Source organism: Gorilla gorilla, chromosome 5 (assembly GCF_029281585.2).
Source record: "Gorilla gorilla gorilla isolate KB3781 chromosome 5, NHGRI_mGorGor1-v2.1_pri, whole genome shotgun sequence".
Lineage (NCBI taxonomy): Eukaryota > Metazoa > Chordata > Mammalia > Primates > Hominidae > Gorilla > Gorilla gorilla.
Genome location: NC_073229.2, coordinates 63,201,796 through 63,227,631, shown reverse-complemented (window position 1 = coordinate 63,227,631; position 25,836 = coordinate 63,201,796). Strand labels below are relative to the sequence as shown.

At 41.1% G+C, this 25,836-nt stretch overlaps 1 protein-coding gene across 9 annotated transcripts in view; it reads right to left on the bottom strand.

Moving 5' to 3' along the window:
• Positions 1 to 25,836, bottom strand: part of RUNX2 (RUNX family transcription factor 2) — a 344,752-nt gene that overhangs the window by 236,104 nt on the left and 82,812 nt on the right. For 6 of the 9 annotated variants that reach the window (XM_063707637.1, XM_063707639.1, XM_063707638.1 and 3 more), the window contains 2 exons: positions 11,330 to 11,691; positions 2,233 to 2,389 (listed from right to left, as the gene is read on the bottom strand). In XM_063707637.1, coding sequence (XP_063563707.1) covers positions 2,233 to 2,389; positions 11,330 to 11,691 — 519 coding nt within the window. Of the gene's footprint in view, positions 1 to 2,232; positions 2,390 to 11,329; positions 13,166 to 25,836 lie in introns of those variants that run through there. The other 3 variants (XR_010134261.1, XM_063707641.1, XM_055389772.2) reach the window with 1 other exon arrangement.

Genomic DNA, 25,836 nt, shown 5'->3' with positions numbered 1-25,836 from the left:
CAAAGGCAGGTTAAAGGGTTTCCTGCCACTGAAAAACTGACCCATTTTTTTTTTCAGAGTGTGATCTGTTATCAGTGTTCTCTGTCCTTTTTTCCTCTTCATCTCAGCTTGATATTACTGTTTCCTTTCATACAATGTTAATGCAGTGATATAAAAATATATTATTAGTGATAAATCAATTTTTCTTTCTCTCTCCACCCACTCCCCCTACCCCCCACCTAAGTCTTGAAGACAAGTCTGGACCAATTTCTCCATCCTGCCTCTGGCAGCAGACTGTAGCATTTCAGATCCTCCACCAAGTCCCGGCTGCTTCAAAGGAAAAATCCTACTTTCTTCAGTTAAGATCATAAGAAATATAGGGGGAGGGGGTCAGCTCTGTTTGGACATAATTACACTTCATCAAAAGAAGCTTTCTTCATCTTCCATGCGTGAAAAGTCTGCAAGCAGTTAAGTCTGTCTTTTTTTTTAAATATAAAAATTGCTATTTGGGAAACCAGCCAAAACTCAGAAAGCCAATATAGTAAAACAGTGCACACCCTTTGTTTCTCTTTGAAGTTTCTTAAATAAATATGTTGAGGGTTTACAAAGTACACTATCACTTTGCCATAGTTTCTACTTAAATTGATCAGAAAAAAGTTATGCAGCATCTATATAATACAAAAGTAAGATAAATGAAAACACTAGTTTGAATCTGTAATGTAAAGTTAAGCATGGCACCCAATCCTTTAAAAACTAAAATTCATTACTCTAGTTAAAAAAAAAAGTATTATTACATAAGAAGAAAGATGCAATTCAGAGCATACAGGTAAATCATCATGTTCACATTTTTCTTGATTCTAACTAGAAAAAAAGGAAAACTTTAATTGCATAGTGGACCTGCATAAGTAAATGAGAAAAAGGAAGAATGAATACACACACACACATACTCCAAACCTAATCAGTCAGTAGTGATATAGGATGTGTCTTTTTTTCCTCGTTTTATGAAAGTTAACTAAACCTGATGCAGAAATAACTCCCTTAGTTTTGATTCTACCAGAGGCTGTGAGCCTCATTTTATTTCAAACAACCTGTCAGTGACAGTATCTCATTAGCATGAATCATTTTTTTTAAGTTAAAAAGTACAACTTCTTGGCCCTGTTCCTAGAAAGTAAACTAACGCTACTCATCGGAAACAGCCTTGCTTGAATTTCCCTTATCAAGTTTTTACAATGGTAATAATTTGACATCTGATCCAAACTAAAGAGCAATTATTAGACATGGTTTAAAAAGTGGTGCTCCTCATTTCCTATTCAAACCTGGGTCGCAATGATTCCATAAGGCTTTATTTCACCTCAGTTCTAAAGTGGTCTATCTTCTTTCTTCTTATCAAAATACTCAAAATGGAAATATTAGATTCAGTTGAGTAAATAAATAAGCATAATGCTTCTAATAGTGAGTAACTAGTAAAAGTCTTTCTGTAGAATAAGTAAATAAAAGCCAAAATATTGGCCTCCTTAAAGACTTTTTAAAAAAACATTAACCTCATTTATCAAACAGTTACAAAAACCCTAAAAGGGATAATTTTCTATTTAAGGATCTTTAATTTTTGAATATGGATTCAGATGGTGGGAATCCTTACATAGTATGGAACTATTAATATTAGAGTACTAACCATTCATCTGTTTAGGCAACCTTACATAGTCACTCTAACATAAGTAATACATTATTCACTTATTCAAATGAAAAGCCTTATGTTAAAAAAACCATGGTTTTTAATAAATTCTTACTATGAGAGTAAATTAAATCATATAGAGGTAACCTGTGATAAGTGAAGAGCATTATGCCAGCTGTCCTTGCTACAACTTAGACCAAAATTGATATTACCAGGAAATTGATCCAACATATCCATTTTTCTTTCCCCTTTACCACTCAATTTACTCAGTTATTTGACTCCTCATAATTCAGAAGTTGATCCTCCAACTGTTCTTTTCTCTACCTTATATGCTCACACCCAGTGAAATTAGGAGCTAGTTTTTCTGAAAACATTGTTTGAATTTTCAATATCATAAAATAAATGAAAAAGGCCTGAGTACTCAGAAAAACACTCAACTTCATCTGGATGTATTTAAATCAAATCTTCAGTAATTCTATTCAGAAAAAGAAGGTGCTGATTTGTATACAGACTAGTCTACATTTCATCAAAGGAGCCTAATGCGCTTATTCTATTATCAGTATCAAAAGTCAGAGACCTACCTCGTCCACTCCGGCCCACAAATCTCAGATCGTTGAACCTTGCTACTTGGTTTTTCATAACAGCAGAGGCATTCCGGAGCTCAGCAGAATAATTTTCATCGTTACCCGCCATGACAGTAACCACAGTCCCATCTGGTACCTCTCCAAGGGCTACCACCTACATAAAACAGGAAACACAGCAGCAATAATGGCACATCAGAAAGGCTTACAAACAGAATATATTCTCATTGCAAATGATGTGTCTTATCAGGACTTAGTGTTCTAGTCCAGTCCAGTAATGGCCGACAGGAATGAAGCATCTGTGGATGGGTTGTGATGCCACTTCAAACAGACCAATGTTTCAGGGTCCACCCATTTCAAAGGCAGGCAAAAACTTCCTTCATTTGTTGTTGGATTCTTCACAGAAAATATGTACATTTTTATTAAATCCCCATGTTAAGTTGTCCAGAGGAATTATGCCACAGAAGGAAGAGGGATGCCCCATCTGCAGATTGCATCATACAGATCAAGGCACCACCTGTCTGCAGGCTTTCTCTCAGGGAGAGCCCTGAGGTGTGGTCTTATCCCATCACAGGCTAAAAAATATCAAGTCTGGTCAACTTTATGGGAGAAGATTTTTAAGTGAAACCCTGGGGCTCCTCACTACATAGAGCCTAGATATCGTGTGGTCTGTTTTATCTCCTTACTTTGGGCTAGCACTTCAGCTTTTAATAACAGTATATTTACTGAAAACCACGCTGCGGTGGGACCCAGTGTGATATCCGAAGTCATCAAGAAACTGAAGGTGAAAATAATTGATGATAAATAAGAAAAAAACAATATATACCCTTAGCCTCAGTTCTATTATGTCTTGTGTCCCATCTGCCATCCTGGAATGACATACTTGACTGCTTAATCTTCAACAGTTAATCTGAAGCAAATTAACTCAATCAAGAAAAGATCTAGATTAATCCATCTTTGGAACTAACAAACATTTTTTCTGCTCCAAGACTAGAGATAACACTTTAACCTGAGTCAGCTAACTTGCAAATGTGTGCCTTCGATTAACACAGAGCCCAGTAAGGAGATGCTGGTGCAGATCCTTCACTGTCATATATGAAACACTCCTCCTAATCCATTGCCAAGATCCTGCCCCTTGGTAACAATCCTTTCTCTCAACGAACTTCCAGGACTCTATATTCAGATTATTTCGATGTCTTCCTCATTCAGCTTCCAGATGCCCTCATGGTAACTCAGCAATGACCGCAGCTAAAGTAGCCCACAACTGTCTGACAATAACACCCCTGTGTGCTTGCCTGTCTGGTGAACCTCCCACTTATCTTTTTCTCCTTCTAGTGCTACTCCCTCCTTTGTCAAGATTTCCATAAGACAAACCTAAGCATTTAATTCCATGTTGCCAATACAATTGGCATATTACAGTAGATTTCTTACAGTGTGATAATACACACTATACCTATATTTTAGGGCTGAATTTCCCCCATCCATGAACCCTATTGCAACACGCCTTCACTATGTCCTCTCCTCCAGCCAGGAAAACAATCAAACAAAAAACTTGTCAATATTTTTGTCACCCTTACTTTTCTCTTAGGCTGTTTCTCAGTTCCATTCCTTCCATTTAGTACTGTTATTCAGTTCAAAATCAATAAAGCCTTCCTTAAATTACAGGCCCCACTTTCCCCAGCCTCCCACTGTACTCAAGTGATCCTCATTTCAACGTACATATATTAATATTAATGGTCTATGACTACTTTAAATATACCAGGCCAAAGCTGAGGGACTCACTCCTAGGAGTCCAGATTATATGAGTTAGGAAACTACACGAGAGAAGGGCCTTCATCTCATCTGTCTTGTTCACCACTTATCAACCCTGCTCCCAAAAGTGTCCAGCACATGGTAAGTGTTTGATTAATTTTTTTTTTTTGAGATGGAGTCTTACTGTATCACCCAGGCTAGAGTGCAGTGGCACGATCTCGGCTCACTGCAACCTCCACCTCCCAGGTTCAAGTGATTCTCCTGCCTCAGCCTCCCGAGTAGCTGGGATTACAGGTGTGCACCACCACACCTGGCTAATTTTTGTATTTTTAGTAGAGAAGGGGTTTCACCATGTTGGCCAGGCTGGTCTTGAACCCCTGACCTCAGGGGATCCACCCACCTCAGCCTCCCAAAGTGCTGGGATTACAGGTGTGAGCCACCGAGCCCAGCCAGGTAAACATTTTTGAAATAAATGAAAGAGCTCCATAAAGAGCCCCACTTCGCAGAGACAGAAGTCTGTGGGGCTACCCACTAAAACTCTGAGAGGGCCAGTTAATGTTGAGTCAGCACCCCTTGCTAACAGCAATGTGCCCCCTTGCCCCCAGCTCGTTTTCTGACATTGTTTTCATCCCAGAGGAGACGGAACCATGCTGCCTCCCTTTCCCTGGAGTATATAGTTATTCTCAATATGAGAAGTCTCCTGGGTCAAAAGTAAAATCCCTTGAAAATAAGACTTCCTCCCTGTACACTTCATCTCATATCTCAAGCGGCTACTGAATACAGGTAATGCTGTACTCCTGATGGAGGCAATGTGCTTTTCAATTTTTCAAATTCACCGTGCCAAAAATGTGAACATTTGAAAATACTGCAATAATTGACTACATTTGCCAGGATTCATCTGAATGTTTGACATTTTGTACACTCAGCATATTGTATTTTAACACCTGCTGCGTGGCTTTCTACGTCAAAGTAAATATGGACCCAGTAAGCATATTAATAAAGGCAGGAGAAAAGTTGTACTGTTTAGAAGAGAATGAATATACCAAAATCAAGAGGCTCCACTTTTTCCCCACTTCTGCTACATATCTGCTATGACCTCACACAAAATAACTTCATCTCCAGGAACCACAGTTTTCCAATATGAATTGGAAAGTCTGCAAAATGTAGAAGATACTATATAAGTATAGAGTGTAATTATAATGATGTGCTTTTTGTAAGATGAGGAGGGTAACACAGTGTTCTGTTCCAAATCTGCTGTCTGTTAAACATAGGCTTTTACTTATAAGCATTCTTAAAGGGTTCAACTGAATACATACTTCCTCACTTCATGTTCTGAGATGTTCTTTGATGTTGTTGAGAGATACAGGATGACTGCTGGTGGATTTCACTCAAGTCTGGCTACATTTCCGAAAAAAAAAAAAAAAAAAAAAAAAAAAGAGCAATCTGCCCCAATATAAAGGTTTTCAAGAGCTCTGGGACATTATTATTTTACTGCATATTTTTAACATAATGGATTTTTTTTTAGTTAGAAGAAATGGAAAATTGATTCAATATGGGAAAATATGAAAGAAAAGATCCCTAAGAGTGAAATACATACATCCATTTTACTGTGCTTAAGCAGTATAATAATGACCATATTCAATATTAGTGTGTTTTACATATCACATTTTACAAAACAAATAAATAATTACAAGTTGTGTGAGCCTTCTATGAGGCTGAGAGCAAGACCTGAAAAAAAATGCTAATGCAATGTAGCGACAATCTTTCCTGTTAAAGCTGAACTCTAGTTTAATGGCTAAATATATTGGTTTTTTTTCTGCTATTCACTCTACCAAATCAGATTGCCTGATGTTTTTCTGAGGGGGAGAAAAGGTTGGGAGTTGGGGGAAGTACTGTATTTGACTTTATATCAATCAGAAGTATAATTATGTGTTTGAGAGGTTTTTTCTTTAAGTAGATCTCTGAAGCTAAAAAGTTTCCCTTGGAGATTCTCAACTGTGTTTATCTAAAAGAAAACCAAAAGAATCAAAAAATTTTTACACATTTCATCTGTACCAAAACCAAGCAATGGAAAAACATTTGAAGGGGTTGAAGTGCAGTCAAAACTCGCTCTTTAGTTAGGAATAAGCACAAATTAAAATTTGCTTCCATCCTACCCAATACAAAAGTACTGCTCTGCAAAGAATAATTTGTGATGATCTTAACAATCACATTTCTAGGTGTTTTTAAAATATAAAATCTACAAATTCAAGAAACTCCATGAGAAAAGGAGAAGTAATTTTCTGTCCTGACATTTCAGAATAGAGAAAGACGTTCCTTTATTTAGCGCACCTCACCATAACTAGCATTTAAATCACATGATATGTGGCTTGCACAAAATAAAGTAGAAGGATATTTAACTGTAGTAATGCTATTGAAATTTTGTATGAGACTCCTTATGACTAAATCTGTGAATCACTAAAAGAAGAGGAATGAAGAATTAGCTCAAACCCTTAAAACAGTTTCTCATCTTTTTATATGGAAATTAAAATTGCCTATGACATTTCCATGGACAGAAGTCTAGTCTTAACTAATCAATTACTCTTATAGGCCAACATAATTCAGGATATTGTACTTGTGGTATAATTGAAATATAATTATTTTTCAAGATAAAATCTGATCAAATCTTTCTTTGCAATAAAAAGAGAAGTGAGTCTAATTGCGAAAAGCAAAAATGTTATTCCTATCACAATTACTTAAAGATAACTTCAAATACAGTATCAAAACATTTCAACAAATAGTACAGTTAATATTTTGAATTTATCCTAGAACTTAGGAAAAGCCCATTGAATTCTAGAGAAAAAACACAATATATCATTTCATAATTTTAAAAATATATATGTCAAAGATAAATTTTGATAAAAATTATTTCAATTTAAAGCAGCAATTTGTGGGCCATGTATCATGGTGGTTTAGATCATCTAACAATAGATATTCTGGAATTTTGAAAGGATACAAACAATAATGCCAAAGAGGAAAAAATAATGAAAGATATCTACCATACCTATTTTCAAATATTTAATAGGTTTTCTAAAAAATTTTATAAGTATTTATTTTCCACCTGAAATTCTTTGTTCCAACTTCCTTACTTAGAAGTTTTATATATTCAGTCCCAAAATATTTAACTTTAAATAAGTTTTCTTGAATTCAAAGGCATAACACAAAAATGTGTCTGTCTTCATACAACTTGAAATCTATTGATTTACATAATTATGCATAATAATTTATATTACGGTTAATAAGGATTTAACAGGCTTAACAACCTATTTTCCCTAGTTTAGATACAATGAGATTCAAAAAATATAAACATAAAATCTGATCATTAACTATGTAAGAAAAATACTACTCACTGGTATCAAGTATTTACTAGTTGTATATTTGTTTTCGAAGAGAGAAAAATGGCTAGTGATGCCAAAAATTTATTTTCAAACAGAAATTGCTCTGTCATTTTGAAACCCCTCCTTTTGACAAGCACTGAAAGGTATTATTAAATAGACAGAATTAACTATGAGTGCTAGATTATATATCTAAAAATGTGTTTTCTTTAACACTGCCAGAAAAACATATGATACTGATAAATATATATAGTCCAGTGTTCTCTAACTTAAAACAGCAGAATAGGCTTGAACTACTTTTAGTTTTAAAATATACATCTGGACTTAAAATTTCTGCATAGTGTTTCAGCTTGAAGCTATTTAAGGCAACTAAGTTACGAACCCTGAACACCAGGCTTCACAGTGGAAATGCTGACAGACCCCTAACTAAAAGGGTGCTACTGGATGCATGGTTGACACGCTCTCTCCACCATTACCTGACCATCAGCTAATGAGCTGAATTTGCAAGTTACTTCTTTGTCACTAGAATTATCTAGGATAGAAAGGGTCTGGGATCCTCTAATAGTATGCCTTAACTATTTTAAGGTTTCAGTGAGATACACCTGAAAATGTTAAAAATATTTATTTCCGTTTCCTTGACACCTGGGGGGACCGAACATTTCAAAACTGCAGAACTTTGTTAAAAATACAATGTTAATAAACAACTTTATATAAAGTATACCAGTTGTTTTTGCATTTTTACATGTAAAAATAAATTTTATATCATCTCGAAACAAGAGTAGATGAACAACGCTAATACATTCTTAATGAAATAGATTGTCAATATCGTGTTTAAACACGAGTTTAAACTGACATTTCAAAACAGTCTATTGAATTCATTTCTGATTCTCTGCGGTGTCAAGCTCAGTGTGACAGATACAAAATAGGGGCTCAATAAATATTGTATTGATTTGAATATCAGACTTCACAACAAATAAGCTGTGTGTGTGTGTGTGTGTGTGTGTGTGTGTGTGTATGTGTGTGTTTAAATCCATTTACCTATCTGCTATTGACCTGACAACCACTATAATCTATTTTTTACATAGCTCTAAATATCATGGCCAAATTGCTGTCACCACTTTTATAAGGGAGACTTCTTCATATTATTTCTTCATTGCAGATGTATTTGATTATATTGTAAGAGTATAGAAAGTCTAGTGCTCTCAGGCTTTTATTCAAAAAGTAGGGTAAAGAGAGGTTGTCACAATCTGGATGTTCCAAACATCCATACATTTTTTCTCAACAGAGTATTTTCTATACTGAGTAGATCTTAGCTATCACCCACTTTTTGAATTCTATTTAACACAGGTATGTTGATAGAAAGACATTGACAGTCAGGTTTTAGGTTAACTCAATTCATTATTCAATTGATATGAATTAAAATAGTCAATTTAATATGGTCTTGTTACCTACGGTCTGTTTACTGCTTAAGATACAAAAATGTACTCTGTGTAATTAACAAGTTGATTAATAACAAAGAGCAAAATTTATTTTCAAATAATTTTTCAAAATAATTTTTAAAGGGTGCTAGTGAAAAATCTTAGATGACAGCCAAAATATCTGAGACTAGCTAAAGCTAAAGTGCAAAAAACAACCTTTCCATCCAAAATGCTCATGTTCAAATCAATTCAGCAGCATAAATGCAAGAGAACAGTTCAAGATAGACCTTAAATATGTTTAGCAGAATGGTATATGGAACACTTTAAAAATGTAAGCATCTGTTCTTATATTTTCACATATTCTGATTTGTGGCATTGTGCAGACAAGGTATCTACTTATTTGTGTTTTTTGCTGTTTTCATCCAGGTTTGGGGTTTTTGGGGGCTTTTGGTTTGGGGGATTGGAGGGCGTTGGTGGAAACAAATTTCCATTCTCATATAAGACTAATTTAAAAATTCTGGGCCCTTGGACGATGGACATTGTAAAAGATATATATCGTATGGAAATCTAAATTTATACAATTCACATGTATTCTGAGCTTTTCCTATTTCAAGGAAGCAAACATTAACCTACAAAATGGGTGGTTTATAAAAGGAGAAATGTGACGGTTAAAAAAAAAAATTTCTTGAGCCAACTGCAAAATGAAACTTGCCCCAGAATGCAACATCCCCTTTCCATAACAATTCATTCTGATTTCTGTTCTGATATAAGACCTAGCGAGATAACCAGGTCTAACTGACCTGGACTCCTCTTTCTTTCCATCCCACCCACACACGGAATCTGAATTGGTGCGTGGGGTGGGGGTGATCAACAACTGGGAACTGTCAGTGGCCCGTGGGAGTTTGGCCCCAGGGTCCCCAGCGGAGAAACTGGCATGATTCCTCCCCCAACTTTTTTTTTTTTTTAACCTCCCCCAAGGCCTTGCTTGCCCTGCTCTCCACAGACCTCAGAACCCAGGGGACCCAGGCCCACCTACTCAAGTTCAGAGGTTAGCAAGGGCCCAAAGCACCTTTCTGAGAGTGCTCATCTCCACGTCTGGCTTACCACCCCTGCATCCCTGGCGTCTTGCGAGTGTGGACAGTCCTGCGAGTGTGGACAGCCCGGGAACCCGTTTCCCCATCAACCCAGTGTGCGCTGGGCCCTGGGGGCTCCGCGTCTCCCCCCTGGAGAGGGCTACCCCGGGAAATCTGGATCGGGTTATGGAGAGCCATCGGGCTACTGTGAGAGGCTCCAGATCCTAAACCCTCAACCTGTGGAGCACCTGCCTGCGACTCCCGCGGCTGCCACCCGCCCTCAAACTAACGGGCCGGGCAGGCACAAGAGTCCGCGGGGCGCGCAGAGGCCGCTCTCAAGCCTTCGAGCTCACTCCGTGCTCAGGCCACCGGCAGGAGCCTCTCACCACCTTTCAGAAGCAGGAGGGATCTTTTTTAGATTTAAGTCCTTTAAAAATAATAATAAAGCAAAAATACAAAATTTCGCCTCCGTTTTCAAGTTGGGCGAGCTAAAGTTGTTCCACAGGTTTCCCTCATCCCTCCCTGGCGGGGCGAGGCGCAGAGCTCGGTCCCGGCTGAAAGAAGCGGCCCGAGCTCCCGCCCCCTCCCCTGGCCCGCGCCTCCCAGCACTCGAGGGTTCAGCGCCCAGGCCCCCTGAACGCCCCCGCTTCGGGGCTCGCGGACGCCCCAGCGGCCCCGCCTTCCTCCCGGTAACGGGATCTGGCGCGGGTCAGCGAACAGAGCAAACGCCCCCGTCCTGACATCCCCTCCTCTGGAGACCCTAGGTTTGTCAAGGACCCTCCCGGGCACTGGTAGCGCAGCCCGCGCGCCTCAGTCAGCACCCCACGCCCAGCCCCGGGCACTAATGCCCGGCACCGGCACCCCACGAATCCCGGCACGGGAGCCCGGGAGCGACCAGGACCGCTGAACTCTGCGGGTCGGGGAAGGGGACGCCGAGACCTGAAGAGGGGCGTTTGGCTGTGAGGGAAGCGGGTGAGAGCGCGCGGAGGCCCAAAGAGAGGCGGCGCGGGCAGCCCGCAATGCGGCCAGGCCGGGATGTCCCGGGAAGACGCGGGAGCCCCAGGGGACAATGTCGGAGATCCTCGCCCCCGGGAAAGGGGCGGGGTGGAGCAAGTCCGCTCGCAGTGCAAGAGTGGGTACTTTGGGAATCGTGGGGGAAAGGGAGACGGCGCGAAGGAGTGAGTGAGAACCGAGGCCGGGCAGGAGGCATGAGGAGTGCTGAACGGGTCAGGGGGACTAGGGCTGAAGTCGGGGTGGCAGCGGGCACAGGTGGGAGAGGGAGGGATTTGCGCGGAGGGACTGAGCCTCGAGCCCGCCAGGGCATCCTGAGGGAGAGGCCCGGCCGGGGGTTTCTGGGGTTAGAGCCGCCAAGGCAGGAGGTCTTGGAGGACGTCCGGGGCCCAGCCCCGTGGGCAGGAAGACACCGGCGGGCAGGTTCCGCGGCTCCCGGCCGGGGGCGGGGGGCGGTGTAGCCTCTTACCTTGAAGGCCACGGGCAGGGTCTTGTTGCAGCGCCAGTGCGAGGGCAGCACCGAGCACAGGAAGTTGGGGCTGTCGGTGCGGACGAGTTCGGCCGGGTGGTCGGCAATGATCTCCACCATGGTGCGGTTGTCGTGGGGCGGCCGCAACCGGGGCACTGCAGCTGCCGCCGCCGCAGCCGCCGCCGCCGCCGCAGCCGCCGCCGCCGCCTCCTGCTGCTGCTGCTGTTGCTGCTGCTGCTGCTGCTGTTGCTGCTGCTGCTGTTGCTGCTGCTGTTGCGCAGCCACCACCGGGCTCACGTCGCTCATTTTGCCGGGCTGCAGGCTGCTGGAGGGGGGGCTGAAGCGCCGGCTGGTGCTCGGATCTACGGGAATACGCATCACAACAGCCACAAGTTAGCGAAGTGGCCGGGGGAGGGGGAGGAGGGTGGAAATGAGGGGCAAGGAGGAAATTGGGGGGGTGAAGGCGAGACGGGGGGAAAGAGGATGGAGGTGATGGGGCTGAGGAGGTGAGAAATCAAGTTTGATGAGGCCGACTGCCGGGCGGAGTCTGATGGGCCAACAGAGTCTGGCGATGCGGCGCAGTCGGGCTGGCGGGTAGGGAGACCCGGGAGGCGCAGATCTTTGCCGGAGCCTTTGGAACACCCGGGGTGGCAGCTGCGAACGGGCGCGGGGGTGTGTTTGGCCTGGGGAGGCGGGGGACTTGAGTTTGCAGCTTGGAGTGGGGTCCCTTGGGGCACCGCGTCCTGGGTGCGCTGGCGCCCCCTCCCAGTTCGAGTCCGGTGGTGAAGCGGTGTGGGTTCAGCAGTCCAGCCCCGGGGCCGGCATTGCCGCGCGCTGCCCGCCACCGCCGCGCCGCGCCGCGCGCTGCTACCCAGCTGCAGGCGGCCGCGCCTCCGCCCTCCCGCGCCGCCGCCTCCGCGGCGGCCGCCGCTCCCCCCGCGCCGGCTGCACGCTCAGATTCCTCCCGCGGCGGCTGCCAGCCCGGCTCCCCGGCTAGGCTCCTTCCTTTCCCTTCTTTTCTTCTCGCCCTCTCACAGCCACCTCTTTGCATCCACTCCCTCCTGCAATTTGCAAAGCTCCCCTGTCTCTCGCGCTTCAAGGTGCCAAGAGGTAAGTCGTGGGCAGCGGATCTCGGGGCAACGAATCTCGAGCCTGCGAATCGCAGCCGCTGCCGCCGCCAGCCGGCCGCGAGAAGGAGCCCCCCGCGCGCCGTGTGCAGTTTCCGAAGCCTAGAGGCGGCCCCAGACTAGGGGCAATCTCGCCTGGTCGCGTCCTCTTGCTCTCCCCACCCCTAGGACAAGGAACCCCCTCTTTGTAGGAAGAGATTGAAGCCGAGACACCACAGAGCCCCCGGCTGATCTGACTGTCGCTATTTTTCGTTGTAACTTCAGGAGAGGAGGAAGGAAAATTCTTGAGCGTCTGTGCTGACTTCTCAGCACTCTTCACCCTCCCACCTCCACCCCCACCTCTGTCTGAGCGACTCCCAAGGGAAAAAGATTTTGCAGGGTTTGGGTGTTTTTTGTTTTAAGTGACACAAAAAAAATGAGGGGGGTGGTGGAGGGAGATCTAGTCAAAATAGTTTTTAGGAACTCAAGTGCATAGCTGGACATTTCTTTTTTCTTATATATTCAATCTTGACATTCCTAGAGAACAAGAATGAGGTGTTTGTTTGTTTGTTTTTGTTTTAAGGACTGAAAAACTGTCAGCTTTGTGATTAAAATAAGTTGCAAAACCCTTGCTGGGGAAAAGCACCAGCTGTTTTCCACGAATTTAAATATTTTATTAAGTCTATTCTACATCTAAGACTAAGTTTCGTGTCTGTCTTCCCCAGCGCTCACGGGGAAAAATTAAAAATACGAACTAAAAAATTAAAAATGCTTCCGTGGCTGTTTATTTATGTATTTATTTCCTAGTGTGGGTTTAAAAAGCGACTTTGGATCCCCCAAAAAGTTGTGGTCGAGAGGATGAAGGAGCGCGGAAAAAAAGCGGCACTTTTTACCTAAAATGTGGTTTTTGGAGGCTGGGATTTCTAATGATTAGGTTTTTGTGGTTTATATAGACACGACTCTGGCTAAGTCGATCATTACGCTGATGAGAGTCAGAGCACGTGGGTGTCTACGACCAGCCTCAAACTCTGAGCCTTCAAAACAAATAAAACAATGTGCTGCGCCCGCAGAAGCCGGGAAATCCGCTTGAGGCTATTACACCCCAAGAAGGGGGCACAGGGCTGTTTTACCCTCGGCGTTGTGTACTACTACGTTTCTTGCTTATTACCAAACTCTTTAAAGCCTTCCAAAGCTTGAAAACGTGTTTGCGAAAAAAATCATCAGTTGCCAAAGTTTCAAAGATTCCTAGTGGAGTAGCTGACACAGTAACAAGTGATTTTATAAAATAAATGAAGAATTAGAATGCCTCCCCCTCGAAGCATTAAGGAAGAAAGATGGTTGGGTCATCTCTCACGCCCTCCCATCTTATTTAAAGCAATTCACATACCCATTACTGGGTGTTTTTATTGCTCAGTGCAAACGCCTCCCTCACCCTCGTAGCGACCTGCCACGACCCTCCCTGTCTGGTTTTAAAGCTTTGCTCCCACTCGCTGAGCCCACGCCCGGGTCTGCGCCCTAGAAGGGGCCTGGAAGGGCTCTGAGAGCATGAGGGGCACGGAAGATGGGGGCCTGGTGCCAGTCGCGGACTCTGGAGCCCTTTCGAGTACAAGATGAGCTTGGGGGGCTGTGTTTGCGTGACTCGGGATCGCCCCGCTGAAGAGATGCGCGGGGGACTGAGGGTCTGCCAGACCGCGGGAGCAGAGGTGGGGGTGCGGGGTAGCCAGGTGTGCGCTCTCGAGGGGTAAGGATGGAGTTCAGGGGATACTACTCTGTCCTTCCTAATTGGGGCTTTATTTTTACCTGCCCTTCCTCCATGCACTGCTCCACGCCTCCCTCGTCGGTCTTTCCCTTTCCCACGTTTCTCTCCACGTTCCTGCCTCTTCCCCAAATCCCTCCACAGACACTAGCCCCGAGCCGCGCCCCTCCCGCCCCACAGCCGCCTGCCACTGCCACCCTCGGTGACTCCGAGAAGCGATTCTGCGCCACCGGCTATGACACCTGGTCCCCAACCTACTCTTCGCGCCCGGCCTACTGGCCTCCCAGCCCGGGCGCCGCCAGGGTGCGAGAACCCATTTAGCCAGACCGGAGCAACTGGAAGCGCAGCCAGGAGCTGAGCTGGCTCCTGCGCGTGCGATTTTTAATTATCTTTTCGGTCACAGGGGAGAGCTCTAACCCCGGGCACCGCCGCGTCCCCTGCGTGCACAGGTCTCTCGAGTCCCACAGGCGGCCGATCCGGGAAGGGAAGCCAGGCTTTCGCCTCAAAAAAGAGAGAGACTGCATCCATTGCTGTCCTACCTTACACGTCCACTCATGTGCACTCGGACACACACTCTTGCACGTCCACACGCAGACACACATAAATACATACACACTCATATAGTCATGGCTTTTTTTTTCCTGCCTTTTTTTTTTTCTTTTTAGGGGGCTAGTTTTACTTTGGGCATGTTGTGCCACTGTCTAACAGAGATCCCTGGCTCGTTTTTTGTTTTTAAATCTGTGGGGGCTGCAAAGGGGGGAAGCAGTTATGGGAATTGATTATTTCTATGGTAAAAGTGACATCAAAATTCCATAACTACCATGGTGCGTGATATGCCACCTTCTCTGGGATTGTCCTCCTCCCAGGAAGTCCATAGAACAGAGAACTCCTGGAACTTTGAAGACAGTAAGAAACAATTAATATTTCAAATATGGACCACCAGAGGGGCTTTCCAAATAAAAAATTCTAGAATTGAATTTAAGAAGTTACCTTGGGGACTTTTCCTCCTTTTTTCTCCATCGCTGTTTTGTCCTTTCTTTTATTTGGTGGATAGCAAACTATGCAGTCCTCATTGGTTGGGGATTTTAAGGGCAATTTAATCAATAGTGAGATTATTTATTTTAATTAATCATATCTAGTAACTCAGCTTTATGGCCTTTCTCAGTATCCTTCCTCCATTTCACATTTCAGTGGAACTAATATAAGCAGCTCTTGGAAGTTACTAGTCTTGGATCTCTTAAAATATCCTACAGTTATTTATAATGTGGAAATGAAATTTTCCACTGAATACCCTAACAACGTTTCAGGTATCTGGCACAGTGGGTTTTCAGTCTCCTTTCAAAAACATCCTTTTGCTGAACATTCACACTTTCGACTGGAACTGACTGAGCCTGGAGCTGATGATGTCTTGGCTCTGAGCATTATGCTTAAAGAAAGAAAACATTTTTACAGACCCCTAAACCAAACCTCTCCTGTTAATAGTAGGCACATAGGAAAACCATGAGGTTTTACATATGTGTATTTTGTGCTATAGTTTGCTTGATGTCATCTTTGGGTTTAGATTTTCTACGTCAAAATGTTTGAAACAAATCACCCACCCTATTTCTCTTCAGAAATATTCATCTTTTCAGTTGTATGTGATGGCACTAAAAAGTATACACTTTTTTTCTGAAAATGTGGCAACTCTGGAAGATACAAACATAATCCCACCCACCACTCCCTACCATGTCCTTTAACATTTAACATAACTTTAGTAACAACACCTGACAATTCTGACTTTCTAGACAAAGAAAATGAGATGTGAAGCAGTCAGGTTATTTATCCAGTCAAAGAACTGACTGGGAACAGAACCCATAGGCCTTTTATCCTGGTTTCCTTTTCTAACCCCCATACATTATTTTATATATACTTGTTATGATGAAAAGTAGAATCAGTCCCTGTAAAATCTTAAAATATTTTTCAATGGACCAGCTATTAAAGTGGGAAAACCAATGGAAAATTATGGGCACATTGATGATCCCTAAAGCTTTGAATGTCTCATATGGGAAAACTTTATAAACAGAACGATCTTTAGAGAATTTTCATTTGGACTCTGATTGACAGAAGGTTACTCAGCCCTTGAAGAAGCAGCATTGCCAGTAGACCAGGAGTCGTCATACTATGGCCCATGGGACAAATTTGGCCTAATGCCTGTTTTTGTACAATTCTCAGAGATGTTTTTTGCATTTTTAAATAGTTGAAAAATTAAAAGAATAATATTCATAGTACATGAAAATGATATGCAATGCAAATTTCAGTGTCTACAAATAAAGCTTTATTGGAATATACCTATGGTCAGTCATTTGTGTATTATCTATAGCTGCCTTCACCTAAAGCAGAAGAATTGGGTAGTTGTGACAAAGACTGTACGAGTCACAAGGCCTAAAATATCTACTGACTTTTTACAGAAAAGTTTGCCAACCCTTGCCTTAAAGTGAAAGGGATGCAAGACCGTGGAGGAGTGAGATAGCAGAAAAGAGTAGATATTTTATAAAGATACTGGAATGGGTGTGCATGTGGTTCAGATTAGTTCTCTAAAAGTGAACAACGTAACATTTAACTTATTCTTTTCTGCATAAATTGTTAATTAGATTAATATTTTTCACTTAATAATTTTGGAGGTGCCAAAACAGAAAGAAAAGAATGAGGAGCGAGTACATTTTCACAGGCTCCTTAAGAACAATTTTCTTACACATCTCCATATGTCAGCATTTTCCATTGTCCTTAAAATATAATGGGAACACATTAACTGCATAGATGAAGAAGAGTGAAGAAACTCTCATGTAGTCTGAACATAAAAAATAGGTAAGGTTTTAGTAGGTTTATTCCAACTGTGTTGCACATGATTACACAAGAAACTCAATGAGCTTACCAATAATTTTCTAGTATACAATATATTTGTAAGACCTATATACAGTTTTCAGACAGTTAGCTTAGTAACTTAAGTGATCCCAAAGCTTTTTGACATATTTTTTCCATTTTAACTTTTTATACCGTTAAATACTGTCTGATTTGTTTTAAGCTCAGTAAATTTTTCCCATTGTCAATGGACCTATAATAATTTGCATGGCTGTAACAAGAGATGAAATGTTTGTAGTGGAGGACTTAGCATCATAAACCTTTCCTTGTTGTTTTAGTTAGCATTCCCAAGGGCCATATTCAGGCACTTACAAGAGAGTACAGTGTTGTCATAAAAAGGCTGACACTTGCCATATGACCTTTCAGAACCACATTCATGGAGCATCTGTGTAATTACTCTTCAGGCATGGTACTGACTAAAGAGGTATATATTTTGTTTGACTAAAATACCAACTTACTAAACGACACCCTAGTTACCTTAAGAAACCAATGTAATTTCTAAAAAGAGCCTAATTCATTACCCAGGAGTCAGAGAAAACTAATTTTCTCAAATCAGCCTTCTGGTATTTTGGTGTTGGCAATTGTCCTATGGCAGTAGCAGTGATCTTTGAGCAGCAGTGGAATGTTATATATAAAAGTTTACAGAGGTCTGTGATGAAACTTCTAAGAACACCCTAAAATTAAAGATTTCCTGTAGTAATTCAGCCATTCTTTACCCAGCTGCTCACATATTGCCTTTAAGTCACCAAGGAAGGTGCTATCCTATTCTAATCTCACTGCCCAAGGTTCCAAAATTTCACTTTAGGCATTAGGGCAGTGACTTCAATTATTTGTCCCCTCCCTACACCCTGCCATCAAAGTGAAAAATGTAAATCATAATACTCTCAGTTCATCTAGTAAAGTACCAAAAATGACAACATTTGCACAGTGTGAGAAATTTGAATTACAAACTAGCAAAGTAAGAAAAAATAGAACAGAAAAAAATAGAATAGTAAGAGTTCAACTTGGTTCTATTAGCTGCAATCCTAGGGGATGCCAGTTATTATAAGTCACCATTCTAAGTTTTTTGCTATTCTGGATTTCATACTCAGAAACTGTTCTCTCAGTGTTTTTCCCCATGCTTTTCTAAACTAGACTTTTCTCAGAGAAAACAATTTCTTCTTCCCATCTAGTCATAATCAATTTCTAAAAGCAATGACTCATCTTTTCTGACATTAGATGATTCTCCTGAATTATCTTCGTTATTGGCAGGATCTTTTCCTGACTCATATTCCTATTAGTGACAATATTTCTTCCAGATCATTTTTCTTCCCTAGGTGTGCCAGTTATCAGTTTATTGTCTTGCAGCTCCAAATTCACCTTTTTTTGCCTGCTCTGTGAAAATGAATCCGAATCCATTAAATATTTCTCTTTATCAGTTGGCAATCATGTTTTGTCAGTGGGGACATTAGAAAGACATTGCAGGAGGAAAGGGTTTTGCTTCCTGGTTCCCTTGTGCTCACACAGCAGGTTTCTGCAGTGCAGGACATATAGATTTCCCAGCTCCTAGCTCCTGAAGTGCATACATACCCACATCTTCTCCAAAGCCCAGCTGCTGCAGTAAAGCTAGCTTTTCCAGTGCCAGGCTCCTGAAGCACCGGTAGCCAGAAGTTTCCCCCAGCACCCTCCCCTCCTGGGCTGTTTGCAGCAGTGTGGCTCTGGTGAGGCAACTCCGTGTGAACAGCCTTCCCCAGCACCCTAGAGAGCAGATCTGCAGCAAGCTCTACTAGCACAACTTCTCTGCCACCCAGGGAGCCAAGGCTGTGCAGGGTCTGGATTCAGCCTTGGTTGAGAAGAGGGGAGGACTCTTACTTGGTTGCTGTATTTCAGCCCTGAGGGTAGTGGATGCTGTTATTCCTGTATTCTTTAGAGTTATTTTTAGTTCTTCCTAGCCAATTCCTTGTTTCTCCAATCCTCTGTTATAGTCAATAATTCTTCACATTAAACTTTTCTTATTCAAATTACTATATGGTTTCTCTGTCCTCATTGGACTTAGACTGATATGCTAAGGTTTCCTTTGCTGATCCCCAAGACATGCCTATTCATAGTGGTTTCCATTTTGGATCACTCCACTGGGGTCATTATAAGATGAGGATTTCCAACACCATATCACATCTATTAAATGATTTATCTCTTCCTAATTATAAACCTATAATTAGAGGACATATATTTTAAAGAGAAGAAGATGTAGACAGAGAGTATAGATATGGATATTTTAAAGCACAGGCTAAAATTGGTCAATGTTTCTTCCCACAGTCGTCCTGACATCTTCCATGAAATCCCATGATCCTATGTCCATACTGAAACTAAAATACACATAAACAAAATCCTGGGCAAAAATTCCAGAGCTGCCTTATCACTAGATCTGATAAAAAAAAAAAAAAAAAGCCAGGATCAGGGAAGGTGGAGAGATACCTTACAGAATCAGAAAAGCAAAATGCTACCACCAAGGAAAGAAAGGGAGCAGGGCTAGATGATTGCTGCCTTATTGCAGTTGAAGTCAGAGACTGGGTAGTGCTGTGACTCTATGATAAAATAAAATTGGGAAAACCCTGTATTAAACAAAATAAACAGACTTCGTATTGTCAATTTTATCCCAGATTTTAATATGCTACATGCATTTTGAATCTCCACTAGACGGACTTAAAATACAGCATTTACAAACTTATTTAATTATTGCTTCTAAAGGAATTTAAAGGTCTTTGAAGTATTTTTAGAAAATACTGAGCTAAATCAAAGTGGGAAAAAAAATGTGTTGGAACATTAAAGGAACCGTTCTGTCTAGAAGGGAATATTGTAATGTAGTGGAGAAGTGAAGTTGGCTTGGCTACAAGCAGCCAAGCCAAAGAGGGCCTTGGTACCATGATTCCCACTTTTGTGCACATTTACAAGAGGGAGAATATTCATGTTGCTTCCAGAAGCCACAATCTTGGTCTTTTCCTCGCTATTACAGCCCATTACCTTCCTTGATCTAAAAAGGAGAGTTGAATGAAAGTTTCTCTGGGCATGACTCTTCACTCCTCTTGAGTCCTCATTAAGATGAAGCAGAAGAGTTATGCAGGTGTGGGAGTGGATCCCCTCATTATTTAATACTTTGATATTTTGTTTATCATGTATTTATTGGTATTTAATTTCATTTTTCAGAATATTCCATTAAAATAATATCTTGAATACTAGGGTTTGTTTGGAACTCCCTTAAGTTTTGCCCCTAAGGCTAGCTAGGGCCTCCATCATTTCATCTCATCCTGGCCCAGCCCTAGGTCTGTGGGTATTGAGAACTTACCGAGTGATTTCAGACCTCCTTGCTTCATTACGAGCATCTTTATTTTTTTAATATGTTATTAAATATAAGTACAAATTGCAACCATTGCATATTCTTCCTCAAAAGAATGTATCTTTTAGGCCAAGCTCTGGTGGCTCATGCCTGTAATACCAGTACTTTAGGAGGCCAAGGCTGGCGGATCACCAGGTCAGAAGTTCAAGACCAGCCTGACCAACATGATGAAAACCCATCTCTACTAAAAATACAAAATTTAGCCGGGTGTGGTAGCGTGTGCCTGTAATCCCAGCTACTCAGGAGGCTGAGGCAGGAGAATCACTTGAACCCAGGAGGAAAATGTTGCAGTGAGCCCAGATCACTCCACTGCACTCCAGCCTGGGCAACAGGCTGTCTCAAAAAAAAAAAAAAAAAAGAATGTATCTTTTAACTTTCTGTATCTACTTGAAGTATTGATAGCAGATATAACAGAATTTTGACCTTCACTATGTAAGGGTGATTGTGTGTGTGCGTCCTGTGCTTACCTGGTTATCACTCTTTAACAACAAAAATACGGATTATCTGCTTATTACTATGTAATTTTAAAGTAGACATTCCTGTTTTGTTGTTTCCGTCTGTTTTAGAATTGTCTTTGATTTTATTTAAATACATTGCAAACACATTACACTTGGGGCTTATTTTCTTTCATTCCCATAAGTGTATCTTTGATGTTAAATTAATTAGATTCTCCTTTAGTAAATAAAATAGATTCCATTATCAAATCTTTACAAGAGTTTATAAGACATAGTTCCCGCCAGGCCTAGTGGCTCACGCCTGTAATCCCAGCACTTTGGGAGGCCAAGGTGGGCTGATCACTTGAGGCCAGGAGTTTGAAACCAGCCTGGCCAACATGGTGAAACCCCGCCTCTACTTAAAATAAAATACAAAAATCAGCCAAGTGTGGTGGCACACACCTGTAGTCCCAGCTACTCAGGGAGGCTGAGGCAGGAGAATCACTTGAACTTGGGAGGCGGAGGTTGCAGTAAGCCGAGATTGCGCCACTGCACTACAGCCTGGATGACAGAGTGAGACTCCGTCTCAGAAGTAAGTAAATAAATAACAATAAAAGGGGCAGTTCCCACCAGTGCCACTATGAAGGTAAACTTTTACCAGAGTAAAAAAAAAAGTAGGAAAAAAACTGTTTTTTAAAAAAAAGTTTATTTGGCCAGTATTCTTTCCTTTGTCAATGCAGTTATTTTTCTCTGAATTCACATCTTTGCCCAGAGAATATATTTATTTCTGTTTCCTAAGTGAAACCTCTTTCTACAGTTTTTGATGACTAGGTTTGAGTCTTAACCATGATATGCTGATTCTCTGGCTTTTTGAAGTAGGGATTTTTCACATGCCTCAAAATCAAAACCCTTACTTTACTTCTCATATGTACAAAAGAATCTTAGCAAGTCATCTTTTTTTTGTGGTTTTGTTTTTTATTTTTTATTTTTTGAGACAGGGTCTCTCTCTGTCACCCAGGCTGGAGTGTACCGGTGTGATCATAGCTCACTGTAGCCTCAAACTCTCAGTCTCAGGTAATCCTCCTACCTCAGCCTCCCGAGTAGCTGGAACTACAGGCATGAGCTACCATGCCCGGCTAATTTTTTTTTTTTTTTTTTTTTGGAGATACTGGGCATGTAGCCCAGGCTAGTTCTCAAATTCCTGGCCTCAAGCAATTCTCTGGCCTTGGCCTCTCAAAGTGCTGGGATTTCAGGTGTGAGCCATTGTGCCCAGCCTCAGCAAGTTTTAATTCGGATTTTTACCTCAACATTTAGACCAGATTTATATGTACATAGATAATCAACAAGTCTAAAACGCTATTGAGTGACATTATTCTTATTATTTTCAAGTAAGATATCCTACAGTAAATCACACTGAATGAGATGTTCCAGATCTTAAGCTTAATGCTTACTATTCTCCAGGATTGCTGGAAATGTGGGTTGCATCTAGTAGTTTCATTGAACATAGTTTTTTAATTTATTCTGTTTTTAACTTCCTTTACTGGTGTTTACCCTTACTGAAGGGAATTATTATAGTGTGCCCGTAACTATAAACATGAAAACTGGTTGAAGTGTTATAACTTATTATAATATATAGTCCTTCATAATTTAATTATAGCTTCTCTGATGCTGATGGTATTGGTTCATACAAAAATAAATATCTTTTTTTCAAAGGCTTCTCTGATAAAATTTAAACTGCAAAAAATAAAAAATAAGAGAATTACCGGAAGTATGATGCATAAGAAGCATAACTCATCTTACATTAGCCTTGAAAATTGAAAGCTTTTCCATTTTCAGCTTTGTTTTGCTAGCATTTACAAACTCAACCATAAAAATTCCCTCTAGGCAGAGATCTGGCAAAAATATTCCAGTTCAAAGTCAAACTTTCTATAGAATGTTTCTTATTGTCAGTGTTAAAATTACAAAATTGAAAAAAAAATTGTTGGCAAGTTGCTTTGCACTTGTCACTGGATAAAAGGGGGGAGACTCACATCTAAACACGTTAAAGTCCAAACAATCCGTCAGTCATTTTTATTAGACATATATGAAAAGAAAAATAAATTAGTTTGAATTCATTTACTTCACCCTTAAAATTGTTCTATTATGTGAAAAACCTTTGCGGTCTTGAAAATTTTCATATGAGTTACTCAATTTTCTGAACTTCTCAATTGTAGAGTGTGCAATTTGGAGCCATTGAAAGAAAAAAACTTTCAGAAGGTTTATATTGGAGTGGAGACTTGGTCTCTTCCCTTTGAACTCCCTTCCAGGAACAGAGCAACAGGACCACATGTAAACTACATTTCTTCTCTGCACATCCTAAAAGATTGGGTAGACTGAAAAGTGGGAAGTGCACTGGGAAGCCTTTTTAACTAACTCACTATAAACCCTTAACCAAGGGCTCTAGACTAACATGTCCAGTGGTTTCATAGAAATTTCCATCTAAACATTCCATAAACCCTTCAAGGTCAGCATGTCCAATATGCCAAACTAATTGTTTCAGGTGAAAAGAAAGACAAAGGGCAACATGTAGGTTCCCAAGGCTTGGTGCACAGTCCTTATTTTTTTTCCATCTTGGTTAACAGTACAACTGTACACAGAACTGTGTGCTCCTTAACCGTAGGAACTATGTCCTATCCACAGAAAATCTGGAACCACACTATTGAAGAAGTCTGGAAACACCATCCCTACCATATTCCATGTATATGCCACGTGAATAGTGTCCCCTGGAGCCATGTTAACATGTTATCCCTAGATAGCCCCCACAGTCTGCATAAGTTCTGGCATGTAGCATGTGATCAATATATATTAGTTGATCAGTGAATGAATGAATATATCCCCTTAGGCAGAAACTTAGGTATCATGATAGACTAATCTTTTCCCATTATTTTCTACTTCTAGTCTATCACCTGATTCTATTAATGCTACTTCCTGAATATTATTCATATCTATTTTCTTTCCATATCCATTGTCACTGCTTTAGGTTCAGGCTTTTATCATCTTGAACCTCAACTACAATGGACTCCTAACGTGTCTCCCTGCCTCCATTCATGCCCATCTCAATCCCAGTCTATCCTCCACATTGCCATCGGCATTCTCTTTTTAGAATACAATTTCGTTCATTTTGTTGCATTGCCTAAAACTCTTTAAGTGGTTCCATATCATCTATCATACAAAACCCCTTCATGTCCTGGCCTTCCCAAGTTATCACTACAGAACTATGACTATAGAGTTTAAAAAGTAAAACCCAAATTTGAAAACAAACATATCTTGTGAAAAACCTCAACCTACACATCTCCTGATATCTCTTGCCCCAAACTCAGACTCATTTTTCTCTTTCCTTCATCAGTGCTACAGAAATTTGCATTTACCTCCATTATTGCACTTATCACCTGAATACTCTGTTGACATATATGCATTCCATATAGAGTGTAAGTTCCTTGAGAACAGGGATTAGTCTTAGTCATCTTTTATCCTCAGCATTTAGCATAATGCCAAGAGTGAAATAAGTGCCAATCAATGCTTGTTAAAATGAGTCACTGAATAAATAAACCTATTAAATTATCTTTAGACCTGAATTTTCTATCCTTTTAAAATAGGAAATTTTCATATTATTGTTATTATTCTTTCTGAAATTATCAAATATTGATTAGGCTGTGGCTCAATGGGAACTTTCTTACATCTTGTTGGGAATATAAATTGGGGAAAAAACCTCGAAATAATAGTTTGGCATTAAGGTTGAAACTGCATATGCTGTATGACTTAGCAATTCCTTACCTAAGTATCTACCCTAGATATACATAGAAAATTATAATACGTTGTATGTCATACTGGAATAAAGAAATGAGAAGCTTGTGTTTGGAGGCAAAAGAGTACAGCTCCAGCCACCTTAGCCCATATGGGTATCCTAACGGCTCAGGAGATCAATATCTTGCACTTGTCCTGAATGGAAGGTTTTATAGTGAGTTAGTTAAAAAGGCTTCCCAGTGCACTTCCCATTTTTCAGTCTACCCACTCTTTTAGGATGTGCAGAGAAGATATATAGTTTACATGTGATCCTGTTGCTCTGTTCCTGGAAGGGAGTTCAAAAGGAAGAGACAAGTCTCCATTCCAATATTGGTGGTGTTCTTCCAACCAGGTGCAATGAATATTTGCTGTTTTATTTAAGAATATTCAGTATGCTATGAAAAATGAGAAAAATAAGGAAAATGAATGAAACTAAATATAAAAGCTAGTGGCTTGTGAGGTATGTTAGACATAAAAGAAGTTGAGCATATGTGTGCTTAATTTCAGTTGGGAGGAATAGTAGGACCAAGAGCACCAAATATTCATACAGTAAACATATATCAGGCACTCAATATTCATAAGGTCTTAAACTGACTTCTCATTTACAAAACCCATTCTAGCCCATGTGTTCTTTACCCAATAAACTCCATAGCTGTTCGTCAGTGTAATTGGCAAGCTACAGCTGTGGCCAGGTCTAAAATAAAGCCAGTGTGTTCGCTTGAGGCACCATCCTTCTGCCAAGTCCTGTTGCTCAAACCTTGACTCTGTCTTGTAACCACACCATCAGGGGAAGGTTGATACACAGGAGGAAGAGACAAGATGTATGAGCTCAAATACTGTAATCCTTCCATTCTGCTTGACCCTAGCCTAGGTGTAGGTTAACCTACACCATTCCTCTCCCCTTGCTTATCCTTCTGTTTTCAATTAATTCACTAAATCACATGACATGGGCATCTTATTTTAGTCTGAAAGACATTTGATTCAGTGACTTTTAGGATAGCTTGCTTTAGTGTTCTTAGGGGCTGCATTGCATCAAGGTAGTTTTCCACAAGATGTACATGTACTCCTGCAAGACCTGAAAATTTTCCACAGACACAGGTTTAAGAGAATCAATTCCC